The sequence below is a fragment of the Podarcis cretensis genome (genome assembly GCF_951804945.1).
Source record: "Podarcis cretensis genome assembly, chromosome: 8".
NCBI classification, from domain to species: Eukaryota; Metazoa; Chordata; class Lepidosauria; order Squamata; family Lacertidae; genus Podarcis; species Podarcis cretensis.
Window position 1 is genome coordinate 74,105,205 of NC_137177.1, and position 22,348 is coordinate 74,127,552.

Here is a 22,348-nt window from a genome sequence, read left to right on the forward strand (position 1 = left end):
TGTATCCGGTGGTGGTCCTACTCAGAGTAAACCCATTAACATTAATGGAGTCAGCACTCATTTCAGAGGCTTTACTCTGAGTAAAACTTGGTACAGCTCATTGACTGCAGCCAGTGCAGAGAGCAACCTCCCAAAATCTGTCTTATATTGTATTTTAAACAAGCGTGTGTTTTAACGCTCATGCTTTTCATCCTTTGTGAGCTGTGTTTTATCTGATCTGAGACTGTATAATAAATGATTTCATTTGATTTGACTCCCAAAATCAGCCTGGGTTCAGGCTCAGGTTTATGAAGAGACAATGTTGTGGTTTTGAGATTTGGGTGTATTAGGGGGGCTGTGTAAATAAGACTGCACTCTAAACCCAGACCCTGAGACTCACAATGAGTGCTGCGGGGCTTGTCCCACATTGGGCTGCATGGAAGGAGGAGATGTGAGAACATGATATATCAGATAAAGACTCTCCTCCCTGGAAGAGAGGGGAGTGGTTGTGGGTTGGAGCCCAAGCTCCGCCTCCCCCACTCACCTGGCTGGCGCCCGCCCCCATCTGCAGGCACCCAACCAGGTGCCTCCGAGGGGGCGTTTTCAGCAGCCTATATGCTGCGGCGCCAGCCCCTCCTCGGCTTCATTCTCCTTCGTCCCGTCGCGAGTCACCCACCCTCCACTCCCTTTGAGATCAGGGTCATAAATTTCCTTGGCCTTGCTATGGACCTTAGGTTGGTCGCCCTGGTTGTCTGGGGGGGCCTGGTAGGAATTTTTCCATTTGGCATTAGGCTTTTTGGTTTTTTCGCCTACCTCGTAGCAATCGTCACAACTTTCGTGGTATTGGTGGGTAGGTTAGGCATTGGAAAAAATGTGTTGTGGTGTCGAAGAGCTAGGTGTGGCCATCGCCTATGCCTTCAATATTTTGGGTATTCCATTAAAGGAATCTGGCGGTCGTGTATTCTGTCCGATGCCTGCTTGGTGGGAGGCCATGGCACGACCCTCGGTGACATCAGGGGAGAGCCTATAGTTGGATGAGCATCAACAGGCTCCACCTACTGGTGAATAAACCCCCCTTATTCTAGACATCCAATGCCTAAGCCAATACCTTTTCACTGCTGTAATCAATAAAGTTGTTGCCTTTTCTTGCCCATTAACCTTAGATTTCGTGTCCTTGTGTATTCATTTCACATTGCGGGGGTCAGGTCCTCGAACCACAACCTCCAAGTTATTCTTGTTAAAACTTTCTGCGTGTAGGAAACTGGTATCTCAAGGCACAGAGAGGATTAGAAGTTTTCTCCTTGGCACACTAGTTTACTAGATGCAGTGAGGTGTCGTCGTTTTTTGTTGTTGAGTTTTAACAGGGTGGGGCAATCAAAATAAGGTCTCTCTCCTTCCCACCCCTGTGAGTTTGAAGCGGTGTTGTCTGGGATGGACTCTAGCACTTGAGCTTTATTGAGTGATGAGCTCAACGTAGAATCAAAGGGCGGAGAGGTGGTGAGATTAGGAACCTGGAACCATGTAGCTGGCGGGAAGCCATGGGCAGAACGTAATAAGGTCATTCCTTTGAGTGTTGTTTTCGTTCCCTTCATAATATATATCTGTTTTCTATATTTTTTCTCCAGCCCTATCAGCCTAACAGTGGCCAAATGCTGGGATCCGACGCCCCGGAGTTATTTCACAATCCCCAGAGGTGAGTGATCCAGCCATTGCAAACAGCTTAAAGCACACACAGTTCATGGCATTGATCGTCCACGAGGTTTTATAAAGGAGTGGTGCTGATGATGATGTAGAAAGAGGGAAACTTTTGATGTAGAGCAGTGATGCTAGTGGAGAGGCTATGTAATCTCCAGGTGTTGTTAGACTACGACTCCCACCATCCCCGACTGTTGGTCCTGCTGGCTGGGGCTGATGGGAAATGTAGTCCCACAACATCCGGGGACCTGAGGTTGAAGAACACACATCTAGGGAGTCACCCAATGAAATGGATTCATCTTCTAAATCAGGGATGTCTAACAGGTCGATCTGGATTGACTGGTCGATCCCTGGGAGGTTTTAGTAGATTGCAGTAGGCTGACTGTCTCCTTAGTGCTCTATCACTGCTGAGCGCCTGTTTTCATTTATTCGACCTTAACCTGCACATAAGCGGGACGTTCCCAAAATAGTTCAACAATTCTGAATTGAACCCCGCAAAGTACAGAATGTTCCTCCCCCAAAGAAGCACAACAAGTTTGACCCTGACCCCCCCCCCAAAACGGGACTTTCTTCCCTAAAAAAAAGAAAGCTCAACAACTTTAACCTGAATCTCCCCCAAAAAGGGTTTCGATCAGCAGTTCTCAACCCGTGGGTCCCCAGATGTTGTTGGACTACAACTCCCATCATCCCTGAGCTCTGGCCTTGCTATCTAGGGGTGATGGGAGTTGTAGTCCAGCAACATCTGGGGACGTACAGGTTGAGAAAGGCTGGTTTAGATCACTGCCAGATATTAATCGTGTGAGTAGATCGCAGTCTCTTGGAAGTTGGATGCCTCTGTTCTAAACGAATTTTATGCTGCTTCACCCAGTTTTTTATGCTCATTCTATGCTGGTGCTACTTTTGTCTCTGTTGCCTTGCTTGCTAAATTATTTCATTTTTGCATTTTAATTATTTTCTGTTTTTGAGCCGCCCAGAGGATGCAGTTAATTGAGCAGAATGTAAATGCAGGAAGGAAATAAATAAGAGTCAGGGCTGGCACAAGGAAATCCTTGGTAAAACAGACATGGCAGCAGGGTTCATGCATTTGTAAACCATGGATCCATCATCATCATCATCATCATCATCATTTTATTTGTATGCCTCCTTTCTGTAGTTAAAACAGCATGACAAGATTACAGCACGACAAGATTTACATAATCACCAACATAACAAAAGTCATAAACAACAAATAGAACACATCAAAAGGTACACAACCAAATGGAAAACATTTCCACATAAATCATAAAATCTAAAACTAAAAATACAACATTAATATCAATAACAATTTAAAATGACATAGATAAAAAGTAAAAGGGGACGCGGGTGCCACTGTGGGTTAAACCACAGAGCCTAGGGCTTGCCGATCAGAAGGTCGGCGGTTCAAATCCCCACGACGGGGTGAGCTCCTGTTGCTTGGTCCCTGCTCCTGCCAACCTTGCAGTTCATTAGCATGTCAAAGTGCAAGTAGATAAATAGGTACTGCTCCGACGGGAAGGTAAACAGCATTTCCGTGCGCTGCTCTGGTTCACCAGAAGCGGCTTAGTCATGCTGGCCACATGACCCGGAAGCTGTACGCCGGCTCCCTCGGCCAATAAAGCGAGATGAGCACCGCAAACCGAGAGTCGGTCACAACTGGACCTGATGGTCAGGGGTCCCTTTACTTTTACCTTTTTGAAAAGTAAAAATCTATACATGCAGTCTACCTGATCCATGTTTCTTACGGAAGGGTGGATGAGACTCAGAACTAAATACTATTCTGACCTGAACTTTGACCAGTAAAGTGAAAGCTTTAGACACCTTATGACTCTTCCTAAAGCTAACTGTATTTATGGGCCCCACCAGCCTTACCTTGGATTCAGCCTCAAAGGGATGTGTGTTCTCCAGTCCAGAGTTTATTTGCTGGAACTGAAAGTGTAGGTTTGAGCTGGACCCTGAAATGAAACAAGCAGAATCCTGTTCTGATTGGCTAGACAAGGGCAGAAAGCCCAGCTTCTTATTTATGCTTTCAGAAGACTGGCCAATAGCTACCCAGGACGCAGAGCCTTTTTAGCAGGGGCAGTCAAGGCAGCTTTTATGTCAGAAGGTTTTGGAAGATGATGATGATGATGATTAATTAAATTTGTATGCCACCCTATACCCATAGATCTCACGGCAGTTCACAACATAGATATAAATATAAAATATTGATATTTAATTGTGTTTTCCTTATCTCCTTCTTTTGACAAGCTTACCCAGGTGTTTAGAACGCTGATTCGTGTTTTCATCTGCTTTTAGTTTACTGATGGTTTTAATCTCTCTGAACGTTTCAAATTATTGTTGTTAATTGTTTTTATTGACAATCTTATTGTTCTACCTTTTCCGTAAACTGCTTTCAGGTTGTTATTGTTGTTTACAACCAAGCGGTGTGTAAATTAGGTGAAACAATAAAAGAAAATGAATATTGTATTTCATTGTATTCACAGTTTGAATTATGCGGAATGCAATAAAATGCAAATATATGTGAGAAGCAATACAGATACTATTAGGAACCACCTAGCATCCAGCACTGTACATTATAGAGACATTTGTTAAAGGTTTGCCAAGACCCTCAGCCATTTTCAAGTGGTCTGGGGGTGGGGAAGAGGGGAGGTTTCAGGAGCCATGTTGCACGCAGCTTATTCTTGTGCCTAAAGCAGCCTTGAATGCTTCTCTAGGGAGGCAGGATATACCGTATTTTTCGCTCTCTAGGATGCACTTTTCCCCCTCCAAAAATTAAGGGGATATGTTTGTGCACCCTATGGAGCGAATGCAGGCTCCTTGGCTTCAGCGATAGCAACGTGAAGCCTCTGAAGCACAGAGGGAGCGCTCCCTCCGCGCTCCGGAGGCTACACGTTGCTTTCGCTGAAGCCTGGAGAGTGAGAGGGGTCGGTGCGCACTGACCCCTCTCGCTCTCCAGACTTCAGGGATAGCCGCCTGAAGCCTTCACCTCACGCTGCACTCCAAAGGCTTTGGGTTCCTTTTGCTGAAGCCGGGAGAGCAAGACTCTCCTGGCTTCAGCAGAGAGGGAGAGCTGTGCAGCGCCCCTTCAGCGAAGCGGGAGGAGAAATGGAAGGGGCTCTGTTTCTCCTGCCGCTTCGCTGAAGGGGTGCTGAGCAGAGAGGGGGAGATTTTTTTTTTCTTGTTCTCCCCCTCTAAAACAAGGTGCGTCCTATGGTCGGGTGCGTCCTATAGAGCGAAAAATACGGTAAGCTTTGAGGAAAGAGATGAACCGCCACAGAGTGTGCCTGCTAACCCTTTCTTCTCCCTCCCCGTTTTCTCTCGCGTTCCAGCTGAGCCCGTGCGGCCGATCGACCCCGCTGCCTGGATCTCTCATACCACGGCCCTGACGGGAGCGTACCCCCGTTACGGTATGAGCCCCTCCATGAGCACCATCACCTCTACCAGCTCCTCACTAACAAGCTCAATTCCCGATTCGGAAAGTAAGTCACACTGCCGCCAGGACCGGGCAGGTTATTTCCTCCTGCGCAGGGCTGGCAGTGTAGAGCCAAACAAACAAAACTCCAAACAAAACACACACAACACAAGAAACCCCAAAAGCAAAAGAGCTCCAGCAACAACAATGCTGTGGGGAGCATAAAACTTGTTTTCCCTCCACCCATGGCCATCCAAAACTCAGAAGGATAAGGTTATCAGCAGCTGCGAGGCCTCGGCGGCTGTGATTTACCTCTGCTGTAGGAGGCAGGAGGCCTCTGAATGTCAGGTGCTGGGTGTTGAATGCTGGGAGAGCTGGTGATGCTCTCAGGGTCCTGCTTGCAAGATTCCCAGTTGGGCATCTGGTTGGTTGCTGGACTAGATGGGCCATTGGTCTGATTCAGCTTCAGGGCCCTTCTGATGTCCTCATTAAAGGACATTTGCTTATTTGCTAGGGGACTAGCAAATTCACAGGGCATAAGGCTGTCAGTGTCTATTAGCCACGGTGGCTAGAGAGCTGCTGGACCAGAAAGGGCTCAGCAGAACTCTTCTTACATTAGTAAAGCACAGGCCTGGGGGGGGATTTTCTTTTTCTTTTCTTTTACCATTCAAATATCTTCGCTTTTTCGAACGGCTTCTAGCCCTTCACACCCAACCTTCTTCCTCCAAGGAACTCAAGGTGGTGTACATTGTTCACAACAACCCTGTGAGGCAGTGACTGGAGCAACGTCACTCAGTGAACTTCATACCCGAAGGAGAAGGGATCTGAACCCTGGTCTTCCAGGTCCTATTGAAGCATTCAAACCACTACCCTACACTGGATAGTGGTGCAAAGATGGGCATACTTTGGGTTGGAGGGCTATTGCCCAACCCTCCCTACCACTCCGAAAAAACTTGCTATAGGTACCGGTTGAAGCCTCGGAGTCCTTTACAGTACCATCCTGCAGAGAGAAGGGAAGGGCCATAGCTCAGTGGTAGAGCATCTGCTTCACATGCAGAAGGCCCCAGGTTTGATCCCCGGCATCTCCAGGTAGGGCTAGAAACCTGGAGAGCAGCTGCCAGTCAGTGCAGGCTGAACTGAGCTACCTGGACAGCTTCCTGTGAAGATCAGGAAAAATATATATATGAGATTGCCTTTATTTTAGCCAAAGCAGCCTTCTCCAACCTGGCAGTCTCTGTGCTGGGTGGGGCTGTTGGGAGTTGTGGTCCAAAATGCCTGGAGGGCGCCAGGTTGAGGAACACTGATCTGAAGTCCCCTGCCCCTGGCACATGCATGCACTATTCTGTGCATACTTGAGATTGTTAGCGCCTTTGGCTGTCTGCCAACAGCTTGCCGCTGGCTGCTGTGACATTCTTTGCATTCTTTTGGGGAGATAGCGATGTGAGACCACCCTCACAATGGCGTTGCTGGAGTAAGGACCACTTAGGATTTTTTTTAAAAAAAATCTACAGCAAAATTTGGCAGGTTTCCTAAAGGGGATCCATGGAAGGACGGAGGAGGCTTCTCCCACAGATAACGTTTTAGGCTGACACCACCCAGCCGTTAGAGACTCTTGGCATGCGGTCTTTTTCAGTGGATTTAAATACCGTATTTTTTGCTCCATAAGACTCACTTTTTCCCTCCTAAAAAGTAAGGGGAAATGTGTGTACGTCTTATGGAGCGAATGCAGGCTGCGCAGCTATCCCAGAAGCCAGAACAGCAAGAGGGATTGCTGCTTTCACTGCGTCGCGATCCCTCTTGCTGTTCTGGCTTCTGAGATTCAGAATATTTTTTTCCTTGTTTTCCTTCTCCAAAAACTAGGTGCGTCTTGTGGTCTGGTGTGTCTTATAGAGCGAAAAATACGGTAGGCTGTTTGGCTTTTACAAGCCTCTTCTCAGCTGGCTCCAAGGGGGAGACAAGCAAACTATAGCATTCATTTCCAGAAGATGTAGAGATGTTGATGGCTTCCAACTTGGAGGGCAGCTTGAATTCTATCAGTGGCTACTAGCCATGACAGCTATGTTCTCTTTCTACTGTGAGAAGCAGTATGCTTCTGAATACCAGTTGCTGCTGTGTAGGAACCAAAACAGGCAGCTGCAGTCTTTCCATCCCCACGTGGTTTCTGCTGTGGTCTTGTCAGTCTCCTACACGCACCCCCCCTCCCGAACACACCAATACATAAAACCCTCACAATGGGCTCTCCCCGTTTATTGCTCCCCACACATTCAAATCGGAACGTTGTCAAACCCAAACCACAGGTTGCTTTCCTCGCTACTAACCAAACTAACTTCCTGCCAAAGCCAAACGTTGCCTCAGAGCACCTGGCGAGAATTGGTTGCAAACGGGACCCAGGAGCCTCTGTGGGTAAAACGGCAAGTGGTGGATGATGCTGTTCTTCTGGTGTTGCAAGGGGGTGCATGGCCTGAATCTGTGTGTTCCCAAGTCTTCCTTCACCACGCGCTCCCCCCCCCCTTTTCTGACAGATGACATAAGCATGGAAAAATAAGTGGATCCCAAAGTTTCTGTGGGAAATGAACTGGGTCTTCATTCAGTGCTGTAGCTCCATTAAAAAAATAAAATCCAGATGTGTTCTGGTAGTGCAGCTTCGCCAAGCTGATGCCCTCCAGATGTTTTGGACTACAACTGTCATCAACTCCAGGGTGTGTCTCTCTCTCTTTTCTCTCTTCCCCCCTGCCAACTCCTCTCTTCCCTATCTATCTATCTATCTATCTATCATCTATCTATCTATCTCTCCCCTTCTCTGCCCCAGGGACTGATGGGAGTTGTAGTCCAAAAATTCTTGAGGGCAGCCTCCCTGGGTGCCTAGATGGCTCCACCCACCCTGGCACCCCATTGGTCTCCCTGCTGGCCTGATATATAAAAGCTTCTGGTTCAATCTTGACTTTATAGTCTGGGGCAATTGCCAGGTTGGCCTTGACTGCCTGGCTCCTATCCTTCATTCTTTCCTCTCCCCCCCTCGTTTTCCGGATTCTCCCCCAAATAAATAAATATTTTTTCCTCCACGTAGAAAACTAGCCTGTTAGAGAGAAGGGCTTTTCTCCTGGACATGTGAGTTTTCAGTATGCAGGGATTTGTTTTCACTTGCGCAGAAAGGGCGTTCAAACGTGTGAGCATCTCTCTCCTTCAGGTGAAGCGGTATAGCCCAGCAAGGTGGTACAGCCCGGGGGCAGGATGAGAGCAGGTCCCTAGGCCAGAACGGCAGTTTGACGTGACTCTAGTCAGCCCCTCCCCATGCCATCCCCACACCTTTCGTGACCAAGGAAGTGCCCTTAGTGACACCATCACTTTTAATCTGGAATACTTCACTTGTGAACACCCTTAAAGTGGGGCTGTATGTGATAAAGATAGATAGAAGTATCTCAGATATACTTCTTCAGCTAGTGTAGGTTTCACATCCAATTTATTTAATAATAATAATAATAATAATAATAATAATAATAATGGGAAGAAAGCCTAAATTACACAAAAAGTCCAGATACATGTGTCATTCACAGAATGCAGTTGTGCAATAGAATTCTTGACATGAAATTTGGATAAACAGAGATATAGATATCCTCCCCAATAAAGCACCAAGTAGCTGCATCACAGGCACTTCAATTTGAAAGTTCTCTCACATACACCCCGGCCGGTCTCCTTTTTAGACAAGGTTCTCTATTAAAAGCAAGAGATTTCAATTAAATTTATTTGAACGCTCAAGAGTCTTTGGTGCCTGTTGGGGGAGATCCAAATAATGACACCCGCCCCCTTCTTGCTGGCCTCCATGCTGTCTGTTCTTCAGCACAAGCCATGCTGAAATGAAGAGAAGCCACGCAGGATTTGCCAGTATAGTCTTCAGGCCTGGGCCTGAGGTGTTTGGGTACCTGAAGGAGGAGACCCAACTGCTGCTAATTCACTTCCCTAAGGCTGGAAGTTCACAAACAAGAACTTTTCACTGGATTTTTGGGTGGCTTTGAATAGAAAATGGCCCATCTCTTTTCCATTTTTGTTCGCCTTGTTCTGAGGGGGAAGAAAATGCTGGTTTGTGGCACCCATTGTCCCTCCCCCAGAATCCCCTCAGAAACGCACTCTGGATTGTACCTGATGCCAGTCCCACTCAGAGCAGACCCATAGAAGATAATGGATGTGACTACCATAGGTTCATTCATTTCAATGAGCCTCCTCTGGACATAACTGAGTTGGAAGCAACTCAGCATCATGATGGATAACATGAAAATGAGGGGGACAGATCCTGAAGCTGAGGCTCCAATACTTTGGCCACCTCATGAGAAGAGAAGACTCGCTGGAAAAGACCCTGATGTTGGGAAAGATTGAGGGCACAAGGAGAAGGGGACGACAGAGGACGAGATGGTTGGACATGAGTTTGACCAAACTGCAGGAGGCCGTGGAAGGCAGGAATGCCTGGCGTGCTCTGGTCCATGGGGTCACAAAGAGTCGGACACAACTAAACAACAACAACAACACCCTGCCACCACAGCCTCCACCTGTGATAAGTTTCACAGCTCATGCAAAGTATTGCCAGAATGATCCCTTTCACCATTCTGAGGGGGGAAATGGTGGCCTCGGGCAGCTATCATTTCTCTCCCAGAATCCCCTCAGAACTGCTCCATGTCATGATGTGGGTGTGTAATGATGGGTAGTCTCCTGCTGCCCTGATCAGCCCCCATCAGCAGTGAATTTCACATTTCAGCCAAAGTACTGCAGAAACAATGCCTTTCTTGTTTATCGCCTCCAAATGAAGCGGACAAAATGGAGGGGACCAGTTTTCCTCACACCCTGTCTACTTCTCTCTTGCTCAGCTGAAGTCCATTTCAGTTAGGCTTGTGCGGGAGGAGTTGCTGGCCGATTTTACCTCATGGTCAGGTCCTTCTCTTTCTCTGCAACCTCCATGCTAAAATGCCCACCTCAGCTTTCCTCATGGCAGGGCTGTCCTTGCGTAAAACTGCTTCCCCCACCCCCACCCCGCTTTCCCTCTCGGCCTCCATCCGTTCCTTGTTTCCTTTATAGCAACATCTCCTCTTCCTTTTCCCCCAGAGCTGGACGAATCCCCTTTAACTGTTAAAAGCGACATGGCCACCATTGTCAAGGTTATGCAGTTGTCGGATTCTGGCCTTGAGATTCGGGACAGGATGTGGTTAAAAATCACCATCTCCAATGCAGTAATAGGTGAGTGACTCCTCCTTCTGCGGCTGGGGGTGGGGGAGAAGGTACCTTACTAAACTGAGGTTTTCTTTTTTGCTGCTGATGACATTTGCTTGTGTGGGTGCTTCTGAAGGAACTAACCAAACCAGGTTTCAGCAACATGGTGCCCTTCTGACACTGCCGGACTCCGGCTCCTGTCATCCTTGACCAGTGGCCATTCCTGGCTAGGGCTGATGGGAGTTGTAGGCCAAGGAAGGCTGAGTTGGGCCAATGGAATTCCAGCATACAGTGATGTCAACTCTGGCAGCAAAATATTCCCTTTCATATTCTGGATTACGGTTTGTGCCACTTTGCTACCCTGCCAGCTTGGATGAGGAATTGTGAATTACTGTCACAGCTTGTGTGTTTTTTCCCCGGAACAGGGAGGGAGTGAACATAGCAGTTGGGCTAGATGACCCTTGGCAGTCCCTTCCAACTCTACAATTTTATGAGTCTATGACGGTGTAGCATAAGACAGCCTTTACTTGCTGGGGCTCATGGGATTTGTAGTCCAAAACAACTGGAGGGCACCAGGTTCGCACAAGAGCATGGGGCAGTGCAAATGTAATGCAGTCCATCCTTTAACCACAGGTAGTGAGCAGCATCCACTCCTCCTCCTCTTCCTTTCCCCCATCAATTCTTCCTACTCTTCCTCATCACAGTTAATGGTTTTGTCCACAGCACCAGCCGTAACTCTGGTTAAAAATAGCCGGGGTCCATGGTAACCAGGGTTTGAAAGTATGGTTGGCAAACCATGGTTTCAAGGAGGGAACATAGCACCAGCTGCTACTCCCACTTATTCTGTGGTGTATTTATCTGAAACATGTTTTCCCCAGCTTCAATAGCTTTAAGCAATCTGCATACTCTCTGCCAAACCAGATTTGGCTACATAATGATATCACTGAGAGAAGAAGAAGAGTTTGGTTTTGATATCCTGCTTTATCACTACCCTAAGTACTCTCAAAGCAGCTAACATTCTCCTTTCCCTTCCTCCCCCACAACAAACACTCTGTGAGGTGAGTGAGGCTGAGAGACTTCAGAGAAGTGTGACTAGCCCAAGGTCACCCAGCAGCTGCATGTGGAGGAGTGGAGACGCGAACCCGGTTCCCCAGATTACGAGTCCACCACTCTTAACCACTACACCACACTGAGCAAGCGAGGGCAATGGGGACTGAAAGCAAGTGAGGGCACAGGCAATGTAAAATAAACAAGTTGTCATTTTTACCAGGAATGCCGGTTTGGGTGGATGGGTGGGTGGGGGTGGAATTACCAAATTGGTGGTGCTTCTCCCCCTTTGACCACTCCCCTTGCTTGTTTGCAGGAGCGGACGTGGTCGACTGGCTTTACACGCACGTGGAGGGCTTTAAAGACCGAAGGGAGGCCCGGAAGTACGCCAGCAGCATGTTGAAACATGGCTACCTCAGGCACACTGTGAACAAAATCACGTTCTCAGAGCAGTGCTACTACGTCTTTGGTGATCTCTGCGGCAGTAAGTCCCCCTCCTTACGCCCTTTGGGGAAGGGTCTGATCAGCAATGGCTTTCCCAGGTCTCAAGTCCTTCCCAGCCCCAGCTGAAGTTGCCAGAGATTGAACCTGAGACCTTTTGCATGCAAATCACATACTCTGCCCCTGAGCCATATTGTTCCGTGTGTCTGCGCCATCATGGAAGTTGCTTTCTCCTTTCCGTCTCCAGATCTGGCTGCACTGAACCTTAACAATGGTTCCAGCGGAGCTTCAGACCAAGACACCCTGGGCCCCCTCCCGCACCCAGCCACGCCTTGGCCCTTGGGGCAAGGCTATCCTTACCAATACCCCCTTGCCCCTCCATGTTTCCCGCCGGCCTACCAGGACCCAGGCTTCAGCTATGGGAGCGGCAGCGCAGGGAGCCAGCAAAGCGAAGGTAGGTGCTCTGGCGTGTGCATCCCCCTTCCATGATTTCCATTCCTGCTGGCCGTTTGCTTAGTTCTTCCCTCTCCCCCACTCCTTGTTTTGGTTTTCCTCTCTCCTCGTCTCATGACTCCCTTTGTCTATCATGCATGGAATTGGTTTCTTTCTGCTGCAACGTGAAGGAATGATTGTTTTAAATGAGCTGCCTGCATAGATTTCGTGACCTGGTTCACATTAAATGGCAAGCCAAGCCGTGGTTTAGCATATGTGAGTTAAAGGCACAGGTTCCTGGAGTGAAGATCCCAGCCACAGCAGTCCTCTCCTGATACTGCTGCACTGCCTGGAGCTAAGCCATGGTTTGGTGTATATGGTTGGTCTTGCTGCAGACAAACCACAAACTCTAACCAAGGTTTGTCTTGCAGTTACCACTTGTGCTTTGTTTGAAGTGAAACAAACCATGAGCCCAGGCTTGAATATAACACTAAGTCAAACCATAGCTTAGCCCCAGGTAGTGTTGTTGCAATAGTAGAAAAACAACTACCAAACTTTTAGAAGACAACTGAAGGCAGCCCTGTTTAGGGAGGTTTTTAATGTTTTAATAGGTTATTGTATTTCAGTGTTCTTTTGGAAGCCACCCAGAGTGGCTGGGGAAACCCAGCCAGATGGGCGGGGTATAAATAATAAATTATTATTATTATTATTATTAGTAGTAGTAGTACTAGGGAGGAGTTCAATGGTCACGATCTTAGCCCAGAGAACCCACATGTTTGTATGCTCATGCTAAGCCATAGTTTGGCTCAACATTACCTGCAAACTGTGTCAGTGTCATCTTTCCGGAGGAGGGAGTAGTGTTGTGTTGCCTACATTGGTGGCCAGATACAAACCATAGCAGCGTTAAAAAACACCCATTGATAGCGTTAGTATTATATGTTATTAGGCTCCATGCAAAAATCAAAACGGTCCCTCTCCATGGGCCTGATTATAATCTAAAGCAAATAGTCACAGCAGAGTCAGTAATTTAACATTTCATATCTAAAAATAAGCATTATTTTTGGTTAATGACAGATCAGCTCTGAAAAACAAAACAAAAGGTGAGGTGGGCGTGGGGGGGAGAGAAAGGGAACTTGGATATTCCGGCTGCTGCCTGTCCAGCCTACCACATTCCTGTCCAACAAAGACTTGTTTAAGTTTAGTTGCTAAAACAGTGAGTTGGGCTGCTTTTTAAGGTTGCATCTGCATCACTTAGAAAATATTTTGAACTTTGTGCGGTGAATTTGTGCAGCCACAGAGAATGCCTTCTCCCAAGCCAGTGCCACCGTGAACTTCAGAGGGCAGTGGAAGTGCCAAGCCACACTCACTCTGCCTGCTGGGTTTAACACCTGAGAGGGTCTGTAGGGAATGTTTGGGGCCTAAGTCATTTATACCTCCACATATGAGCATCTGAAGTACAGCCTTGGCAGGAGAATGTACTAAGCAGGTTGCTGTGAGGAGAGATGTCCTTTCTTGAATTCACAGGTGCAAGGGCTATGCTATAATAGGCGCAAATATATCTGGGAAAGTGGGAGCAGAGAGCATGATGGGGGTAGTGTGTTGCTTTTCCCTTCATCACCTTCTGCCTAATAGTGCATTGCTGCTGCAGTTGTGTGTCATTTCACTTGAAGCTTTCCCCCCCTTTTCTTTTGTAACTGTTATTCCCTTGTTTTGTCCTGAGCAAGCATTAGACTGAAGGATTCATAAAGGAATGGCTGGGACTGGTAAGCGTCTCACACACCTCCCTTGAAAACTGATATTATTGCTTCATTTATAGCATGATCATCTAGATTCTTGTGTCTTCCCCCATTCTGAAACTCTTAGCGTGTCTCTCCTCCCCATGCTCTCCTCCCTGCCCCTCTGTCCTTTTTGTTTCCTTTTGAATTATCCTGGGCTGCCCAGCCATCTGAGCTGGCACAGCCTGCAGAATAGGAAGCAAAGCTTTCACTGGAGAGTTCGGCTGGAGTTTCCCCAGTGCTGATCAGCAGATTGCAGTTTACAGGGTGTCAGATTCAGTTAGTAAGCAGGAATTGCTGGTGTTCTCCAGGACCTTGGAGAGCTCCATTGTGAAACAGATATTGCTTTGGATGGAGATTTGAGTTCCACTGAGCAGCTAGATGGCAAAACTGAGAGCTCTAGATCTACTCCCAGTCTGAGAGCTAGCAGGAATTTAAGGGGATAGAATGCTACCTTCTGAAACTTCACACATTCCAGATGGCATCTGTTTTCTCTTCTGGGAGTTTATTGAGGAGTGATGGTCGATAAAGGGCTAGAGCTGCAGATCCTAGAGTCCTTTCTTGTGGAGTGTACATACTCAAACTCTTTCTCTAGATCAGCCTTTCTCAACCTGTGGGTCCCCAGATGTTGTTGGACCACAACTCCCATCACCCTAGCTAGCAAGGCCAGAGCTCAGGGATGACGGGAGTTGTAGTCCAACAACATCTGGGGACCCACAGGTTGAGAACCACTGCTCTAGATAGTTCACAGAATGCTTTACCCATGGTCTGGATCTTTGGCCAGCTTGAGGGCTGTTGGACCGTTGAGACAAGCTTCTGCTGTCTCAGGCATCAAAGGTGGAGAACTCATTGTTCTTCCCTTGCCTGTGTGTGTGTTTTAATACAGTATTTTGGATACCTAAGTACACAGAATAACTTCTTGCAGCTTGCAATGACTCTCTGCATGAAAGCAACTGCAGCCACATACAAACTCTGTGTGCATGCCTGGTCAGCAGCTATACTTCCTGGAAAGCCACTTTTGATTCTTCTAATAGCAAACTTGGATGGTGATTGCCAACAGGACTGTAGCTAAGATGAGGCCACTCAGCAACAAGAGGGAGGTATTGGTACATGCAGAGGTATCCCAAGGATTGCAGAAGTACCAAAGACCAAACCAGCCACCCCACACATCAAAAGCAAACAAAGAACTTACGGGGGCAAACCCTCCAAGAGACTTGCGTGGCCTTGAAGACTGAGCATGCTCTGCAGTCATGCAATATAGAGTGTCCGTTGGAGAAATGTGGAAGGCCATGCTTAGAGGGAGTGGCCGGCTGGAACCCTGAACCCAAGCAGGGCTTTTAGGAGGGAGAATACAGTGCAGCATTTGGTTACAGGTCCCCACTTGCAGATACTTGGGATTTCAGGACATTTCGAAATAAACATTCGTGTGAATCTTTCTGCAGGGTTGCTTTTTGTTATTACAATGGTACCTCGGGCTACATACGCTTCAGGTTACATACGCTTCAGGTTACATACGCTTCAGGTTACAGACTCCGCTAACCCAGAAATAGTGCTTCAGGTTAAGAACTTTGCTTCAGGATGAGAACAGAAATTGTGTTCCGGCGGCGCGGCGGCAGCAGGAGGCCCCATTAGCTAAAGTGGTGCTTCAGGGTAAGAACAGTTTCAGGTTAAGTACGGACCTCCGGAATGAATTAAGTACTAAACCCGAGGTACCACTGTATTATGAAACAGAATACACCCTTTGCCTTTGCTTTTTTTTTTTTTTTACCCCAGCGCGTTCCCCCCAAAATTATTACTTCTCCTCCTTTTTGAAAATGTTGCTGTGTTGCTTCTACGAGGCTTTCAGTGTGGTTTCTGGACATCCATGCATGACAAAAAGTTACACCCGCTTCTGCCCCGGCAGTTGTGCTCACCCGAGTCCTGTAGCCATCCATTGCATGCGAACATCGTGCAGGACCATATGTATCCTTGCTGCTCCATCCGTTATTTCTTTGCCGCTGATTGGCAGGCGCCGGTCGGAAGCGTGGGCGACGTGCCACTTGCGTTTCTTTCCCCTTTCACTGACCCCCTTCCCTTTCCCTTCCCTCCTTCCCCCCAGGAAGTAAAAGCAGCGGCTCTAACCGAAGCAACAGCGAGAAAAGCCGGAGGACCCTGGCTCGGGATAAGGACCGCAAGTCAGCCGGCAGTGGCAGCGAATCAGATCCTACTGCCCGGAGCGGGGTAGCAGGGAGCGTCCTTCGGCGCGAGCGGCCAGCCAGCCAGCTCAGCCAGCTCAGCCACCACAGCCGCACCTCTGCTGCCCCCAGCGAGAGGAGCCCACACAGCCGCCATTCGCACGGGCCTCCGGGCGTTCCTCCGCTCTGCAGCCTCCCCAATCTGGGCCCCAAAGTCTATGGGACAAGTGGGCCCCCTGGGGGTCCCCCCGTGCGGGAACTCGCCTCCGTCCCCCCCGAGCTGACCGGCAGCCGCCAGTCGTTCCAGAAGGCCATGGGCAACCCTTGCGAATTCTTCGTTGACATTATGTGAACAAGAAGTGCCTTCAAAAGACTCTTGTGCGGAGGGTTTGTTTTCTTGGGGTTCCTTTTTTAAGTTTGCAAATTGACGCTGGAAAAGAAATAGGGGTGGAGACAGAGAGATTGGGGGGGGGGGGAGAAACTATTTGGACTGTCCTTTGCATGTCACGCCTTCCTGACTCTTGATGTTTGCAAGCAAACGAGGAACAGAAATCCTGGAAACTTAGATATCTGCAAATCAGTGGAATCTTTTTCTTTTTCTTTTAATTCTCCTTCTGCTTCCCCTACCCTGACCAATGTGATTGATTGGTGTTCTCTTCACATACCCTAATGAGCTTTGGTATCTGTGGCATCCTCTCCCCAGTGCAATTATACTGTGTTCTCAATCAAGAAATAGCATTTTATATAGTGCTTTTAAAAAGCAACAACACACAATTCTCCAGTCATGCATATTTGCACCTTCTTTTGTTTTTGTTTTTTTTTAAAAAAATGTTCTGGTTACTTTCTTTCCATCTTGGGGGTGGGGGGGACCCTTCTTCTTTTGCTATGAAAAGGACAGTGCTAGCCAGTAGCTATAAAATCTAAGGTGTGTCTGCAAGTGGTGCATTATGGGAGTCCTGTATCCAACCATAAGTGAAGATCTGGCTATGTGCCAAGGTTTTGCTTCCTTTCTTCATTTTACTATTCAGGCCTTGTTTGCACGCTACATGGTGCCTGGATCTACACCATGCGATTGACCTAAGAAAGGGGGAAATAACTCACTTGGTAGAGAGTTGGGCACTTTGTGCTTCTCCCTCCATGCACTTCTTCAGGTTTGAATTGTGCACTGGACTTCTCCGAACCATGAAACCACGAAGTGTCTGCCAGTTACCACAAGCAGCTGGGCCAAGAGGTCTCCTGTCCACCTTGGGCAAGTCCTGCTCCTGCCTCCGTTGTTTGCTCACGCTCTCTGTTTCTTGTTTCTCTTTGCTAAAGGGAACAAGGAGATCCATCTCTCAGCTCTGTTCTCTTTCTCTGTGGCATCAGCTGCTAGCATTTGCTTTCCCACTGCACTGAAGGCAAAAGCAGCTGATGCCAGAGAAAAGGGATTCAGTGTCCAGCTTGCTTTCCGTATAAGAAAGCAGGAAGAAATTCAACTTGGCCTTTCATTACACCCAGTGGCTTTTCATGTAAGCGTTTGCAAACAGCAAAATCTGACTCCGGTTACATACCCAATTTAAAACAACGACAGCACTGATAAAAATAAATGCGGCAGTGACTGTCACGTACCAATAGAAGCTGATACACACAAGAGTCACGTGGAGCTGACAGAAATTTCCATTACCACCTGCTTCCAAATTTGTACGCAGGGTAGAGGGGGAAATTACCTACCTGTTCAGTAACTTTAAGCGTCAAAATGCACCAGTGCATCAGAGACAATTATATACTAGTGATTTGTTAAGAATAGAATGACCCCAGGACCACCTTGAAGGATTTGCAAGGTTGGAGAGGCATCCCTCAGGAATACTGCAGTGATGGGATACATACCCTGTTTAGAGATGGCATTGGACTCAAAGTGGTCCCAGTCCTTGGATGGGAAGCTTGAAATGCCAATCAAATGTAGCTGTTTGTGTACTGACCAGTGCCAAGCAAAGTACGGACTTACGGCTTGAGCAATTCCCCATATCTGTGTCATAAACCTGCCACCCAAATGAGAATGGGAAGCAGGGGTTGTGTGTCACTTGATATACTTTCCTTCACTCTGTGGTTGACCTAGGTCAGGGACAGAGAATCTGCAGCCCTCCAGATATTGTTGGACTACAACTCCCATCATCCCTGATGTTGGCCATGCTGGATGGGGACTGATGGGAATCAGACTCTGAAGAACTCCGGTGGGACACAGGTTCCGCAACCTTGCCCTAGATAATGGTGGATCCTTTTTGAAATTTAGGATTGCAAAGTGGGTTGGTTAGCACTTCTTCATGATCTTTTTCAAAAACCTGTACAATGTATGTGGATGTTTGAGGTTACTACTGTCTTGCAATAGATGGAGGTAGTGAAAATCACTGAGTGAATGAACTTGAATAAGCTGGCTTTCCCTTAGGAGAGAAACCACTTAAACTTTGCCCAACTATGTTACTGTTTGGACAGTTTCACATCTCCCTGGTGCTGTTTTCACTTCTCGTTCTGGAGCAGGGATGGGTGAAATCTGTGGTCTTCCAGATGTTGCTGGACTCCAACTCCCATCAGCCCCAGCCAGCATGGGTCAGTGGTCAGAGATGGTGGCAGATGTGGTTCAGCAACATCTGGAGGGCTCCAGGTCCCCCATCCTTGTCCTGGAGTGACAACCAGCTGCCGTTCTTGTTCTGCATCTCTGCTGGGCTTTTGTTGTAGCACTTCATATAAACGATGGGCATGAACTTCCAAGATTGCCGCCAAAGAAGATCAAAAGCAGACATTAAATTTTAACGGTGGTGAGAGTGGTTTTGAAAACCTGTGGGGGGGGGGGGTTCTGACATGAAAGCATACATACATACATTTTCCTGCATCTATGAACAAAGGCCACAAAATCACCAAGAACAAACATTGGAGAAAAGCTGAGTGTGGTTGGTGCCTATTGGTCAGTACCCACTAGTAACACCATGATCACACAAACACACCTCAACTTTGTTAAAATATTCCTGACTCTCTTTTGGGGAGGTGAATAAAGTGAAAGGTATTGAACATTATGTGAGCGCTGCTTAAAAAATAAATTGCAGAGCCAAAATGCCCACCTGATGCTTCAGTAAGATGGACAAGGTATAGTGTTGATATAGTATTTGACCGGCATGGAGTGTGCATGTTCTAGGCAAGTGAGAAAGGTGAGATGCAATCCCCAGGTTTACAAGTTGTTGCATTCTCTGTCACATGTATTTTATCTGTTTTTGCCCCATTTGTTTCTTCCGGGCGATTTGAGATCTGAGCACTTAACTGACCATTGGTTTTATAAGCTGTGTTGATAGCACTGAGCCAGCAATACTTCCCATTGTGTGTACTGTGTGCAAGCTGGCCTGTCTCTTTATAGCTTGCTCACCAGGAGGAAAGGTGGGTGGGAGACCAGCCTTCTCATTCCACATCCGTCCATCCCCCTCCCCAAATACTGATGTGGACTGCTGGCTGTCTTCTGTGAGGTCCCCTCCCTTTTCATTTTTAAATGAGTGTTTCCCTGTACTTTGAGCTACAGCATCCACAGTCTGGCCTGGCGCAAATGCTGGCGGATCGCTGGGCTTCAGAAATGAGAATGTTTTGCACACAGCAGCAAGCTTTTCGAAGTGTCAGAAATGTTGGTCTTTACCATTATTTTTTTTAAGTCCTTTGCGGTCCTTGGACTGGTTGTAAGAAAGAGAGATAGGCAGGTGGACTGAAGGCAGACTGAAGTTGGTGGGACAGTGCCCCATATGTCTTCATGAACTAGCTTCTGTGCATGAGGGTGAATGAACCCAGTACTGCCCTCCTCCCGGGTTTGGCTTGGTCATTTTGTGTTCCCGCTCTGGGAAATGTAGCTCTACAGTGGGGAATGGGAGGGTCTCCTAACAATACCCCCCCTTAAAAACTACAGCTCCCAGAATTCTGTGGGGGAAGCTATGCCTGTCTACAGTGGTATCACAGTGCTTTGAATGTATGGTGTGGATGTGTTCTCTCCTGTGCCCACCACCCACCCTCACTTCCGCATCACTTAAGGGTTTTGCTGACCTCCAGTCCACATGCTTATGTTTTCAAGCTTGGCTTCTCAGCGATGAGAGCGAGAACCTCTTAAAAATGCTTTTTAAAAAGCTGAGCGAGAATGCCGAATTCTATGATCTACAAAACATGGCGCACTTTCTTGGCAGTTGAGTCCAATGAATATACATGGCTGTGCTTATCAATTGACAGGAAAAGGTGCAATTGCTACTATAACAAACTTCTGCAGCAGAATAAAATTGCTAGCACTGAAATTTCCAAACTGGGCTGGAGCCGTTTGGATGGCTACTTGTGTGGCGAGAAATAAATTAACTAAAATAATTAAGCGTGTTAATGTTTCTTGGCATCATATGAGCAAATGTACATTGTCAAAGAGTTCCTGTAGCAGCCCGCAGGACTCGCCGGAGGAGGAGGGTGCTCACTGGCTCTGTGTGAGTTGCCGCTTTTGGCTTCCTTCCCATCAGCCTCCACTGGTCTTGGGGCATTGATCCATACACCTAATTGACAGAGGCAATTGCCCAAACCCAGTGGAGGCTGATGAGAAAGAAGTAAACTAAGACTACTGACTCATCCAGAGATACGATGGGGAGCCTCGGAAGGCAAATAACTTGTGCATTGAAACTGGCTTCTTGATCCGCACACCTAATGGAGAAATGCCATCGCAGAGCTCACTGCTTTTGGCTTAGGATGCCTGTTGCATCTCTGGATGAGAAAGATCTCGGCTTTCCTCCTTCCAAATAGCCTCCATTGGGAGCATGTCATTTTGGTGCATCTCCGCATACAGCGTCTAGCTCCCAAAAAGGAGAGGCAGCAGAACTGGCCTGCTGTCATGGGAGATTGCCTCGTATGTATCTGCATAAGCTGCTGTTCTGGGCTTTTCTTTTGAATTAGGAGGAACACCCACATCGTAGATAGAATTGTAGAGTCGGAAAGGGACCCCAAATGAAGAGACACTTAAAAACAAAGCTTTGGGCCATGGTGAGAGTGACTGCCGCTTTCTGCCAGCTTGTATTAAAAATAATAATAATCATACATGGAAGCATCACAGCTATCAGAAATTTGGACAAGGCTGTGTTAGCACTTCTCCTTTGGAGTCATGTGGAATAGCCTCTATATGTTTCGGTTTCCTCTCTGTCCATTTTGTTCGTGTAAGTTAAAAATGTCAAACCAGTCAAAATGACAAAGTGTTAGCAGGTCTGTGCTTTTGGATGTGGTGGCAACAGCATGCTTTGTGAGAAAGGCTTTGACATTATAGTGACAATCGTGAGAACGGTTCTGCTTTTTTGCAGTCACCTGTTTACTCTTCCCATCTCTCTCTCTCTCTCTCTCTCTCTCTCTCTCTCTTTCTCTCTCTCTCTCTCTTTTGCACAACTGCATGCTCATCTTTCAACTGTTTGGAGTTGCAGTGATAGCAATCTCTCCCCCCCCACCACCAATAAAAATAATAATCTTGGGAATTGTGTTTTTGCAGGGCATCCATGGGTTGTCTTGAGTGCCAGCCTTCCTCAGAGTAGACCCATTGAACTTAATGGGCACAATGAACTTAGGTCCATCAATCTCAGTAGGTCCACTCTGATGGATACACCAGCCCATGTCAGTTTCCTGCCACCGCTCCACATCTTTGGTTTACGGTGGCAGGGAATAATCTCAGAATAATATAAAGCTGCCTATCTCCAGCTCAGGCCATTGCTATATCGAGCCCAGCGCCGTCTGCTCTGACTGGCAGCAGCTCTCCAGGATTTCCCGGCACAGCAACAGTAAGGAACTGGACACCCTGCAAAGCACTTTCCCTGCCACTGTGGTTATTCCTCAACAGCTGGTTTCTGGGGAAGGTTAGCAGCTCAGTGGCAGAGCTTCTGCTTTGCATGAAGATTGCAGGCTCAGTTCGCAGATTGCCGGCTCAATCCACCAGCTAAGGCTAGGAGAGTTCTTCTGCCTGGAGAGCTGTTGCCAGTCAGTGTAGTAGACGGTGCTAAGCTGGATAAAGCAGCTTCCCATGTTCTACCAAGTCAGAACAAGTAGATGCACTGGCCTGTTCTGACTGGCAACAGCAATTCTCACCAGGGTCTGTGGTCTTTTCCGTTGAGCACTTGACCATTTTTAACTGGAGGCGCCAAGGATTGAAACTTGGACCGTCTGCG

General features: G+C 47.6%; 2 protein-coding genes across 5 annotated transcripts in view; one reads left to right on the plus strand and one right to left on the minus strand.

The window, feature by feature from the left end:
- The window catches only part of DVL1 (dishevelled segment polarity protein 1), a 98,016-nt gene extending 77,484 nt beyond the window's left edge, over window positions 1-20,532 (plus strand). For 2 of the 4 annotated variants that reach the window (XM_079986933.1, XM_079986932.1), the window contains exons 10-15: window positions 1,605-1,672; window positions 5,022-5,171; window positions 10,196-10,327; window positions 11,664-11,831; window positions 12,036-12,242; window positions 16,094-20,532. In XM_079986933.1, coding sequence (XP_079843059.1) covers window positions 1,605-1,672; window positions 5,022-5,171; window positions 10,196-10,327; window positions 11,664-11,831; window positions 12,036-12,242; window positions 16,094-16,521 — 1,153 coding nt within the window. In that variant the 3' untranslated portion in view covers window positions 16,522-20,532. The remainder of the gene's footprint in view (window positions 1-1,604; window positions 1,673-5,021; window positions 5,172-10,195; window positions 10,328-11,663; window positions 11,832-12,035; window positions 12,243-16,093) is intronic. The other 2 variants (XM_079986935.1, XM_079986934.1) reach the window with 1 other exon arrangement.
- LOC307221954 (taste receptor type 1 member 3-like) overlaps window positions 1-22,348 on the minus strand; it is a 374,179-nt gene that overhangs the window by 333,216 nt on the left and 18,615 nt on the right. The window lies entirely within an intron of this gene.